Source organism: Oncorhynchus keta, unplaced genomic scaffold (genome assembly GCF_023373465.1).
Source record: "Oncorhynchus keta strain PuntledgeMale-10-30-2019 unplaced genomic scaffold, Oket_V2 Un_contig_4383_pilon_pilon, whole genome shotgun sequence".
Classification (NCBI taxonomy): domain Eukaryota; kingdom Metazoa; phylum Chordata; class Actinopteri; order Salmoniformes; family Salmonidae; genus Oncorhynchus; species Oncorhynchus keta.
Window position 1 is genome coordinate 22,501 of NW_026287744.1, and position 12,631 is coordinate 35,131.

General features: G+C 44.5%; 1 protein-coding gene across 1 annotated transcript in view; it reads right to left on the bottom strand.

Moving 5' to 3' along the window:
• Nucleotides 1–1,985: 1,985 nt before the first annotated feature.
• Nucleotides 1,986–12,631, bottom strand: part of LOC127924643 (thyrotropin-releasing hormone-degrading ectoenzyme-like) — a 247,018-nt gene continuing 236,372 nt past the window's right edge. Inside the window, exon 4 of the mRNA XM_052509358.1 lies at nucleotides 1,986–2,301. Coding sequence (XP_052365318.1) covers nucleotides 2,141–2,301 — 161 coding nt within the window. The 3' untranslated portion in view covers nucleotides 1,986–2,140. The remainder of the gene's footprint in view (nucleotides 2,302–12,631) is intronic.

Here is a 12,631-nt window from a genome sequence, read left to right on the forward strand (position 1 = left end):
CTGTACCCCAACACACACCAATCAGATGGACAGGTAAGCAACAGGGCTAACAGTACCCAGTACAGTGTTCACCTGTACCCCAACACACACCAATCAGATGGACAGGTAAGCAACAGGGCTAACAGTACCCAGTACAGTGTTCACCTGTACCCCAACACACACCAATCAGATGGACAGGTAAGCAACAGGGACAACAGTACCCAATACACTGTTCACCTGTACCCCAACACACACCAATCAGATGGACGGGTAAGCAACAGGGCTAACAGTACCCAGTACAGTGTTCACCTGTACCCTTCGGATACAATTACAATAAATGAATTTATCAAAAGTTCCAGCACAGCCGTTTTTATCTCAATATCCAATAATTTATGGGTAACAATGAAGTACCTTACTGTGATTGTTTTCAACAAAAATAGCTTCTTAGCAAAGAGCAATTTCTCAAGCAGGAAATGAGCTAAGACTGTCTGGGAGTGGTTGGGGAGGGGTAAACTGAAAACGAGCTGTTATTGGTGGAGAGGTTTGGAACTCTCTTTCTCATTGGTCTAAATAGGGTGGCAATCTTAGTGAGTGGACTATTGTGATTCAAATAAGTCTAATTGAAAATGAATGAATGGGTGTATTTGGAAAGAAAACATCACCTGTCTGAACTACAGGGGTGGTGCTTATAATTTATCATCACAACAACTACTGACTGTTAGAACGCACACAGAGGGTTTAATGTGTTACGGTCTGCATCTCACTAATGGTACATTTATGCAGAAACATGGAGCTGGGTTTTTCCATTACCTATAATGACTGTGCCAGATGTGAGTCTCTGATCTCTGTCAAGCCTTCATTAACCTGTGGATACGGCAGCAGTCCTCTTTGTTACGGATATACAGAAAAACCCTTCTGATCTCTATCAGCCTTTCTCCTCTGCTAGACAAACTAATGGACTGTGTGGGTGTGTGTTTGTGTGTGTGTGTTTGTTTGTGTGTGTGTGTGTGTGTGTGTGTGTGTTTGTGTGTGTGTGTGTGTGTGTGTGTGTGTGTGTGTGTGTGTGTGTGTGTGTGTGTGTGTGTGTGTGTGTGTGTGTGTGTGTGTGTGTGTGTTTGTGTGTGTGTGTGTGTGTGTGTGTGTGTTTGTATGTGTGTGTGTGTGTGTGTGTGTGTGTGTGTGTGTGTGTGTGTGTGTGTGTGTGTGTGTGTTTGTATGTGTGTGTGTGTGTGTGTGTGTGTGTGTGTGTGTGTGTGTGTGTGTGTGTGTGTGTGTGTGTGTGTGTGTGTGTGTGTGTGTGTGTGTGTGTGTGTGTGTGTGTGTGTGTGTGTGTGTGTGTGTGTGTGTGTGTGTGTGTGTGTGTGTGTGTGTGTGTGTGTGTGTGTGTGTGTGTGTGTGTGTGTGTGTGTGTGTGTGTGTGTGTGTGTGTGTGTGTGTGTGTGAGAGAGAGAGAGAGAGAGAGAGAGAGTCTTTGATGTAAACCCAGAGTATCATTCAGGCACCTGTCTGAGAGGACTCAGGGACAACAGAGTAGAACACAAACACTCAGCCCTCATCCTATTGTCATCAAGGAGCCTGGTATAACTGAAGCCCTACTCTGCTGTGGTGACGAAGGGCCAGGAGTGTTTTACCACGTGGCCTGAACAGAAAAACATCCCCGCAGTTACAGGGTATAATTAAGAACCCATGGTTTCAAGTAAGGAACAACTCAGGGCCCTAAAGATGGCATGAGTTTAGTCAGTAGTGTTTTGTACCTGATGGTACGAAAAGTGTAGTGTATAGAATTACCTAGCGTAGCATAGCATTACATAGCCTAGTGTATTGTATAGTAATGTAGCCTAGTGTAGCATAGCCTAGCCTAGCATAGCATAGTATCTTATACCTGATCGCTGATCTCATGCACCACCACCATAATGAGCTCCATCTGGTAAGAGAAATGTAGCATAGCCTAGCCTAGCATAGCATAGTGTATTATACCTGATGGCAGATCTCATGAACCACCACCATGGTTAGCTCCATCTGGTAGGAGAAGTGTAGCATAGCCTAGCATAGCATAGCATAGTGTATTATACCTGATGGCAGATCTCATGAACCACCACCATGGTTAGCTCCATCTGGTAGGAGAAGTGTAGCATAGCCTAGCATAGCATAGCATAGTGTATTATACCTGATGGCAGATCTCATGAACCACCACCATGGTCAGCTCCATCTGGTAGGAGAAGGATGAGACCTCTGGGTCCAGTAGGATCTTCTGCTCTACAAACACACTCAGACCCCAGTTCTCCATGGCAGCGTAGGGGTGCTTGGGCACAGCCAGCAGGTCTGGTGAAAACACAGAGAGGTTAAAGGTTAGAGAGAAGGGTACAGCAACCGCGATGGAAAAACACAACAAAACAACCTTGAATTCACGTCCACCTGTTGACACCATAGAAGACAAAACAATTCAAAAGGACCAAGGCACTCGTCATGTGTTGGAACCGGAAGGTTGCAAGTTCAAACCCCCGAGCTGACAAGGTACTGATCTGTCGTTCTGCCCCTGAACAGGCAGTTAACCCACTGTTCCTAGGCCGTCATTGAAAATAAGAATTTGTTCTTAACTGACTTGCCTAGTTAAATAAAGATTTTTTTTTAAATGTAATTAGTTTAAAATGACTTTATGTAAGATCGGCTCCCCGAGTGGCGCAGCGGTCTAAGGCACGGCATCTCCAGTGCTAGAGGCGTCACTACAGACCCTGGTTCAATTCCAGGCTGAATCACATCCGGCCGTGTTTGGGAGGCCTAATTGGGCAGCTCACAATTGGCCCAACGTCGTCTGGGTTTGGCCGGTGGTAGGGCCGTCATTGTAAATAAGAATTGGTTCTTAACCTACTCAATAGAACACCAAGTTTGAAAGTCGTGAGTGTTTTAGTCAGCATGTCCTTCGTCAAGGGAGAAACCAAGATACAACGACCCAACGCTGTCTTCTACTAAACAGACCACGCTCCACTCAACCCTGGTTGAAGAGGGAGTGGGTTACAACATAGTTAGTCGTCATTGGACAACAGCTAGTAAACAATAATATACATTCAACTGGAATGTTTATATATGTTCATAACGGAATTAGAACAACTGGAATAGATATGTTTATGCATATTCATAACGGAATTAGAACAACTGGAATAGATATGTTTATGCATATTCATAATGGAATTAGAACAACCGGAATAGATATGTTTATGCATATTCATAATGGAATTAGAACATCTGGAATAGGTATGTTTATGCATATTCATAATGGAATTAGAACAACTGGAATAGGTATGTTTATGCATATTCATAACGGAATTAGAACATCTGGAATAGATATGTTTATGCATATTCATAACGGAATTAGAACATCTGGAATAGGTATGTTTATGCATATTCATAACGGAATTAGAACATCTGGAATAGGTATGTTTATGCATATTCATAACGGAATTAGAACATCTGGAATAGATATGTTTATGCATATTCATAACGGAATTAGAACAACTGGAATAGATATGTTTATGCATATTCATAATGGAATTAGAACAACTGGAATAGGTATGTTTATGCATATTCATAACGGAATTAGAACAACTGGAATAGGTATGTTTATGCATATTCATAACGGAATTAGAACAACTGGAATAGGTATGTTTATGCATATTCATAACGGAATTAGAACATCTGGAATAGGTATGTTTATGCATATTCATAACGGAATTAGAACAACTGGAATAGATATGTTTATGCATATTCATAACGGAATTAGAACAACTGGAATATATAAAGTAGTACCAGCCTTGAATAGTTTGTCTTTTTGGTTTTGCAGACAGGTTGTGAAGAATTGGCATCACAAACGTACACAACCCACGCACACACGCACACACACACACACACACACACACACACACACACACACACACACACACACACACACACACACACACACACACACACACACACACACACACACACACACACACACACACAGTAAGATAAAGAGAGTGGTTGAGTTCTCTGTGACAGACGCTGAGTGATGGAACACATTTCCACAGTAAGAGAGTGGTTGAGTTCTCTGTGACAGCTGTTGAGTGATGGAACACATTTCCACAGTAAGAGAGTGGTTGAGTTCTCTGTGACAGCTGTTGAGTGATGGAACACATTCCCACAGTAAGAGAGTGGTTGAGTTCTTTGTGACAGACGCTGAGTGATGGAACACATTTCCACAGTAAGAGAGTGGTTGAGTTCTCTGTGACAGACGCTGAGTGATGGAACACATTCCCACAGTAAGAGAGTGGTTGAGTTCTCTGTGACAGACGCTGAGTGATGGAACACATTTCCACAGTAAGAGAGTGGTTGAGTTCTCTGTGACAGACGCTGAGTGATGGAACACATTTCCACAGTAAGAGAGTGGTTGAGTTCTCTGTGACAGACGCTGAGTGATGGAACACATTTCCACAGTAAGAGAGTGGTTGAGTTCTCTGTGACAGACGCTGAGTGATGGAACACATTTCCACAGTAAGAGAGTGGTTGAGTTCTCTGTGACAGACGTCTTTGGAAACATTTCCACAGTAAGGAGTGGTTGAGTTCTCTGTGACAACCTGAGTGATAGAACACATTTTTGAAAGTGGTTGAGTTCTCTTGACAGACGCTGAGTGATGGAACAGCCCACAGTGGGAGAAGTTCCAGCTGAGTGATGGAACACATTTCCACAGTAAGAGAGTGTGAGTTCTCTTCTAGTGATGGAACACATTTCCACAGTAAGAGAGTGGTTGAGTTCTCTGTGACAGGCTGAGTGATGGAACACATTTCCACAGTAAGAGCTGGTGAGTTCTCTGTGACAACTGAGTGATGGGACACATTTCCACAGTAAGAGAGTGGTTGAGTTCTCTGTGACAGACGCTGAGTGATGGTTTACAGTATGTTAGTGGTTGAGTTGGAAACTCTGGACAGATAGCTGAGTGATGGAACACATACATATGAGTTCTCTTAGACAACTGGAATAGTTTCCACATATGCATATTCATAACGGAATGATGGACACATTTCCACTGGAATAGAGTATGAGTTCTTATGCATATTCATGATGGAATTTAGAACAAGTGGAATAGTCTATGTTTATGCATATTTCATAAGGAGTGGTTAGAACTCTGTGAATAGGTGATGAACACATTTTAGTGGTTGAGTTCTCTGTGACAACGCTGAATTAGAACATTTGGAAGTAGGTATGTTTATGCATATTCATAATGAGTGATGGAACATCTGGAATAGGTATGTTAGTTCATCTTCATAACGCTGAGTGATAGAACATCTGGAATAGAGTGTGGTTATGCATATTCATACGTTGAGTGATGGAACACATTTGGACATAAGATATGTTTATTCATATTCATAGCTGGAGTGATGGAACATTTCTAAGGAATAGTTATGTTTTATGCATATTCACAGACGCTTAGAACATTTCCACTGGAATAGGTATGTTTATGGCATATTCATAAGAGAATTAGAACATAGTGGACATACCTGGTATGATGAACACATTCATAAGCAGTGGTTGAGTTCATCTGGAATAGACGCTGAGTATGAACACATTTCCACAGTAGAGAGTGGTTGAGTGCATATTCAGACGCTGAGTTAGAACAACTGGACATAGGTATGTTTATGCATCTTCAGACGCTGAGTGATAGAACATTTCCACAGTGGAGTGGTTAGTTCTCTGTATGTTTATGCATATTCATAAGAGAGTGGTTAGAACTCTGTGACATAGGTGATGTTGATGGAACACATTCAGTAAGGAGTGGTTAGAACATCTGGAATAGAGTGATGGAACACATTTAGCAAGCATATTCATAACGCTGAGTGATAGAACATTTCCACTGGAAGAGAGTGGTTTATGCATCTGTCATAACGCTGAGTGATAGAACAACTGGAATGGTTGTTCTTATGCATATTCACAGCTGAGTGATGTCAGAACAACTGGAACAGTAAGAGAGTGGTTGAGTTCTCTGTGACAGCGTTGAGTGATGGAACACATTTCCACACAGTGGTTGAGTTCTCTGTGAGAACGCAGTGATGGGAACACATTTATGCAGTGGTATTCTGTAAGACGTTGACGTTAGAAGAACTGTGACAGACGTTGATGATGGAACACATTTCCACAAAAGAGAGTGGTTGAGTTCTCTGTGACAGACGCTGAGTGATGGAACACATTTCCACAGTAAGGAGTGGTTGAGTTCTCTGTGACACGTTGAGTGATGGAACACATTTTAAGAGAGTGGTTGAGTTCTCTGTGACAGAGGTACTGAGTGATGGAGACACATTTCCACAGTAACAGAGTGGTTGAGTTCTCTGTGACACTGTTGAGTGATGGAACACATTTCCACAGTAAGAGAGTGGTTGAGTTCTCTGTGACAGACGCTGAGTGATGGAACACATTTCCACAGTAAGAGAGTGGTTGAGTTCTCTGTGACAGACGCTGAGTGATGGAACACATTTCCACAGTAAGAGAGTGGTTGAGTTCTCTGATGGAACACACACAGTAAGAGAGTGGTTGAGTTCTCTGTGACAGTGCTGAGTGATGGAACACATTTCCACAGTAAGAGAGTGGTTGAGTTCTCTGTGACAGACCCTGAGTGATGGAACACATTTCCACAGTAAGAGAGTGGTTGAGTTCTCTGTGACAGCGCTGAGTGATGGAACACATTTCCACAGTAAGAGAGTGGTTGAGTTCTCTGTGACAGACGCTGAGTGATGGAACACATTTCCACAGTAAGAGAGTGGTTGAGTTCTCTGTGACAGACGCTGAGTGATGGAACACATTTCCACAGTAAGAGAGTGGTTGAGTTCTCTGTGACAGACGCTGAGTGATGGAACACATTTCCACAGTAAGAGAGTGGTTGAGTTCTCTGTGACAGACGCTGAGTGATGGAACACATTTCCACAGTAAGAGAGTGGTTGAGTTCTCTGTGACAGACGCTGAGTGATGGAACACATTTCCACAGTAAGAGAGTGGTTGAGTTCTCTGTGACAGACGCAGTAAGAGTGGTTGAGTGATGGAACACATTTCCACAGTAAGAGAGTGGTTGAGTTCTCTGTGACAGACGCTGAGTGATGGAACACATTTCCACAGTAAGAGAGTGGTTGAGTTCTCTGTGACAGACGCTGAGTGATGGAACACATTTCCACAGTAAGAGAGTGGTTGAGTTCTCTGTGACAGACGCTGAGTGATGGAACACATTTCCACAGTAAGAGAGTGGTTGAGTTCTCTGTGACAGACGCTGAGTGATGGAACACATTTCCACAGTAAGAGAGTGGTTGAGTTCTCTGACAGACGCTGAGTTTCCACAACACAGTGTTGAGTTCTCTGTGACAGACGCTGAGTGATGGAACACATTTCCACAGTAAGAGAGTGGTTGAGTTCTCTGTGACAGACGGAGTGTGGAACACATTTTGTTTCAGTGGTTGAGTTCTCATGACAGACGCTGGTGATGGAACACATTCCCACAGTAAGAGAGTGGTTGAGTTCTCTGTGACAGTTTGAGTGATGGAACACATTTCCACAGTAAGAAGTGGTTAAGTTCTCTGTGAAGATATGCTGAGTGATGGAACACATTTCCACAGTAAGAGAGTGTTGAGTTCTCTGTGACAACGCTGAGTGATGGAACACATTTCCACAGTAAGAGAGTGGTTTGAGTTCTCTGTGACAGACGCTGAGTGATGGAACACATTTCCACTGTAAGAAGTGGTTAGTTCTCTGTCTTATTGAATGGAACACATTTCCACAGTAAGAGAGTGGTTGAGTTCATCTGTGACAGACGTGCTTTTGATGGAACACATTCCACAGTAGGAGTGGTTGGCCTGTGACAGACGCTGAGTGATGGAACACATTTCCACAGTAAGAGAGTGGTTGAGTTCTCTGTGACACCTTGTGATGGAACAAACAGTAAAGAGTGGTTGATTCTCTTGACAGACTTGAGTGATGGAACACATTTCCACAGTAAGAGTGGTTGAGTTCTCTGTGACAGACGTTGAGTGATGGAACAATTTCCACAGTAAGAGAGTGGTTGAGTTCTCTTGACAGACGAATTGAGTGATGGAACACATTTCCACAGTAAGAGAGTGGTTGTTCTCTGTGACAGAAATGAGTGATGGGACACATTTCCACAGTAAGAGAGTTTGAGTTCTCTTGACAGGCAGTAAGAGAGTGGTTGAGTTCTCTGTGACAGACTGAGTGATGGAACACATTTCCACAGTAAGAGTGGTTGAGTTCTCTGTGACAGACGCGTGTGGAACACATTTCCACAGAAAGAGTGGTTGACTGTGACAGACGCTGAGTGATGGAACACATTTGCCCCTGTTGAGTTCTCTCGCAGCGCTGAGTGATGGGACACATTTCCACAGTAAGGAGTGGTTGAGTTCTCTGTGACAGACGCTGAGTGATGAACACATTTCCACAGTAAGAGAGTGGTTGAGTTCCTGTGACAGACGCTGAGTGAGGAACACACACACACACAGGAGAGTGGTTGAGTTCTCTGTGACAGACGCTGTGATGGCACATTTGTAAGAGAGTGATTGAGTTCTCTGTGACGACGCTGAGTGATGGATCAGTAGAGGGAGGCTGTTACAGGGAGCTGAGTGATGGAGACACATTTCCACAGTCTGGTTGAGTTCTCTGTGACAGGCTGAGTGATGGAACACATTTCCACAGTAAGAGAGTGGTTGAGTTCTCTGTGACAGCGCTGAGTGATGGAACACATTTCCACAGTAAGGAGTGGTTGAGTTCTCTGTGACAGACGCTGAGTGATGGAACACATTTCCACAGTAAGAGAGTGGTTGAGTTCTCTGTGACAGCGCTGAGTGATGGAACACATTTCCACAGTAAGGAGTGGTTGAGTTCTCTGTGACAGACGCTGAGTGATGGAACACATTTCCACAGTAAGAGAGTGGTTGAGTTCTCTGTGACAGGCTGAGTGATGGAACACATTTCCACAGTAAGAGAGTGGTTGAGTTCTCTGTGACAGACGCTGAGTGATGGAACACATTTCCACAGTAAGGAGTGGTTGAGTTCTCTGTGACAGAGACGCTGATGGAACACATTTCCACAGTGGTTGAGTTCTCTGTGACAGCTGTTGAGTGATGGAACACATTTCCACAGTAAGAGAGTGGTTGAGTTCTCTGTGACAGACGCTGAGTGATGGAACACATTTCCACAGGAAGAGAGTGGTTGAGTTCTCTGTGACAGACGCTGAGTGATGGGACACATTTCCACAGTAAGAGAGTGGTTGAGTTCTCTGTGACAGCTCCTGAGTGATGGTTTCCACAGTAAGAGAGTGGTTGAGTGACAGAAGTGATGGAACACATTTCCACAGTAAGACAGAGTTGAGTTCTCTGTGACAGACTTGGTGATGGACCACATTCCCACAGTAAGAGAGTGGTTGAGTTCTCTGTGACAGACGCTGAGTTGGAACACATTTCACAGTAAAGAGTGGTTGAGTTCTCTGTGACAGACGCTGAGTGATGGAACACAGTTCTCTCACTTTAAGTGAGTAAGAGAGTGGTTGAGTTCTCTGTGACAGACGCTGAGTGATCACATTTCCACAGTAAGAGAGTGGTTGAGTTCTCTGTGACAGACGCTGGTTCATTTCACAGTAAGAGAGTGGTTGAGTTCTCTGTGACAGACGCTGAGTGATGGAACACATTTCCACAGTAAGAGAGTGGTTGAGTTCTCTGTGACAGACGCTGTTCTGATGGAACACATTTCCACAGTAAGAGAGTGGTTGAGTTCTCTGTGACAGACGCTGAGTGATGGAACACATTTCTCATAAGAGAGTGGTTGAGTTCTCTGTGACAAAGACGCTGAGTGATGGGACACATTTCCACAGTAAGAGAGTGGTTGAGTTCTCTGTGACAGACGCTGAGTGATGGAACACGGTCCTCAGTAGAGAGTGGTTGAGTTCTCTGTGACAGACGCTGAGTTCATTTCCACAGTAGAGAGTGGTTGAGTTCTCTGTGACAGACGCTGAGTGATCATTTCATAAGAAGTGGTTGAGTTCTCTATGACAGACGCTGAGTTCATTTCCACAGTAAGAAGTGGTTGAGTTCTCTGTGACAGACGCTGAGTGATGGAACACATTTCCACAGTAAGAGAGTGGTTGAGTTCTCTGTGACAGACGCTGAGTGATGGGACACATTTCCACAGTAAGAGAGTGGTTGAGTTCTCTGTGACAGACGCTGAGTGATGGAACACATTTCCACAGTAAGAGAGTGGTTGAGTTCTCTGTGACAGGTTCTCTGAGTGATGGAACACATTTCCACAGTAAGAGAGTGGTTGAGTTCTCTGTGACAGACGTTCTGATGGGACACAGTAGAGAGTGGTTGAGTTCTCAGTAAGAAGTGGTTGAGTTCTCTGTGACAGACGCTGAGTGATCATTTCCACAGTAAGAGAGTGGTTGAGTTCTCTGTGACAGACGCTGAGTTCATTTCCACAGTAAGAAAGTGGTTGAGTTCTCTGTGACAGACGCTGGTTCATTTCCACAGTAAGAGAGTGGTTGAGTTCTCTGTGACAGACGCTGAGTGATGGGACACATTTCCACAGTAAGAGAGTGGTTGAGTTCTCTGTGACAGAAGGCTGAGTGATGGAACACATTTCCACAGTAAGAGAGTGGTTGATCTGTGACAGACGCTGAGTGATGGAACACATTTCTCAGTAAGAGAGTGGTTGAGTTCTCTGTGACAACGCTGAGTGATGGAACACATTTCCACAGTAAGAGAGTGGTTGAGTTCTCTGTGACAGACGCTGAGTGATGGAACACGTTCTAAAAGAGTGGTTGAGTTCTCGCTGAGTGATGACAGACGCTAACGTGATGGAACACATTTCCACAGTAAGAGAGTGGTTGAGTTCTCTGTGACAGACGCTGAGTGATGGAACACATTTCCACAGTAAGAGAGTGGTTGAGTTCTCTGTGACAGCTGCTGAGTGATGGAACACATTTCCACAGTAAGAGAGTGGTTGAGTTCTCTGTGACAGACGCTGAGTGATGGAACACATTTCCACAGTAAGAGAGTGGTTGAGTTCTCTGTGACAGACGCTGAGTGATGGAACACATTTCCACAGTAAGAGAGTGGTTGAGTTCTCTGTGACAGACGCTGAGTGATGGAACACATTTCCACAGTAAGAGAGTGGTTGAGTTCTCTGTGACAGACGCTGAGTGATGGAACACATTTCCACAGTAAGAGAGTGGTTGAGTTCTCTGTGACAGACGCTGAGTGATGGAACACATTTCCACAGTAAGAGAGTGGTTGAGTTCTCTGTGACAGACGCTGAGTGATGGAACACATTTCCACAGTAAGAGAGTGGTTGAGTTCTCTGCGGCATTGTGTTTCCCTTTTAAAAACAACAGCCCTGGTTTACACAGAGAGAGACAGAGACGTTCCCAACCCGGGACAGATGTCATTTTGTTTCACTGAATCCATGCCGAATTCCCGGCTCTCTACTGTCAACACTGTCACTGTGCTTTCTATTGTGTTTTCAATAAACATCACCTGCAGGAGTAAGAAATAATCTGCTACTTTAAGACTCGCTTCCTTAATCTGGGAGACTGGCAGTATCATGACGTGTGATTGGCGCATTGACAATTTGGCCCAATGGCAGTGCCCGCAGGGGTCAGGTGTAGAACAAACTAAATCTCTTATTTATAAAAACCAGGAAGCGGGAAGATTAGACTCGTGTTTTTGTGGGCAAAGTAGGAGGCCTGTAAATTCAGACGCCTGTAAATTCTACACGCCTTATCACAGCCTTGGCAAAACCAAGTGTTTCTGATCCACTCCTTATCTTAGTCAAAGACAACATGCGGTGCGGAGTTAGTTAGAGTAAGTACTGTGGCTGTCGCAGGCGCTGTAATACGATTACCGGGGTGTTTGGGGAAGAAACTAGATACACGCTTACGTACAGACATTTGCATATTCCTTTGAGGTAAATGACTGATCATTTCTGGAAGTGAGGGGTTATCTATCGCTTGGCGTGTGCCAGAGAAATGTGACATGGATGTATGTGCCCCTGTGCCTCGCGCCTGTAGAGGATCGGGAGGCTGTTACAGGGGAGGGAAAACATGTGCCCCTGTGCCTCGCGCCTGTAGAGGATCGGGAGGCTGTTACAGGGGAGGGAAAACATGTGCCCCTGTGCCTCACGCCTGTAGAGGATCGGGAGGCTGTTACAGGGGAGGGAAAACATGTGCCCCTGTGCCTCACGCCTGTAGAGGATCGGGAGGCTGTTACAGGGGAGGGAAAACATGTGCCCCTGTGCCTCTCGCCTGTAGAGGATCGGGAGGCTGTTACAGGGGAGGGAAAACATCCTAGTGTTTGTTAGACATAGTTTAGGAAGCAGCAGGAAGGAGCTAGAGGATATCGTGAATAGACTTAATGAGAGAGAGAGAGGGTATGAGGGAGAGGGAGAGAAGAAGAACGAGAGAAGGGGAGAAGGAGAGACGTTCTCATAACGACGGTTCTCATAACGACGGTTCTCATAACGACGGTTCTCATAACGACGGTTCTCATAACGACGGTTCTCATAACGACGGTTCTCATAACGACGGTTCTCATAACGACGGTTCTCATAACGACGGTTCTCATAACGACGGTTCTCATA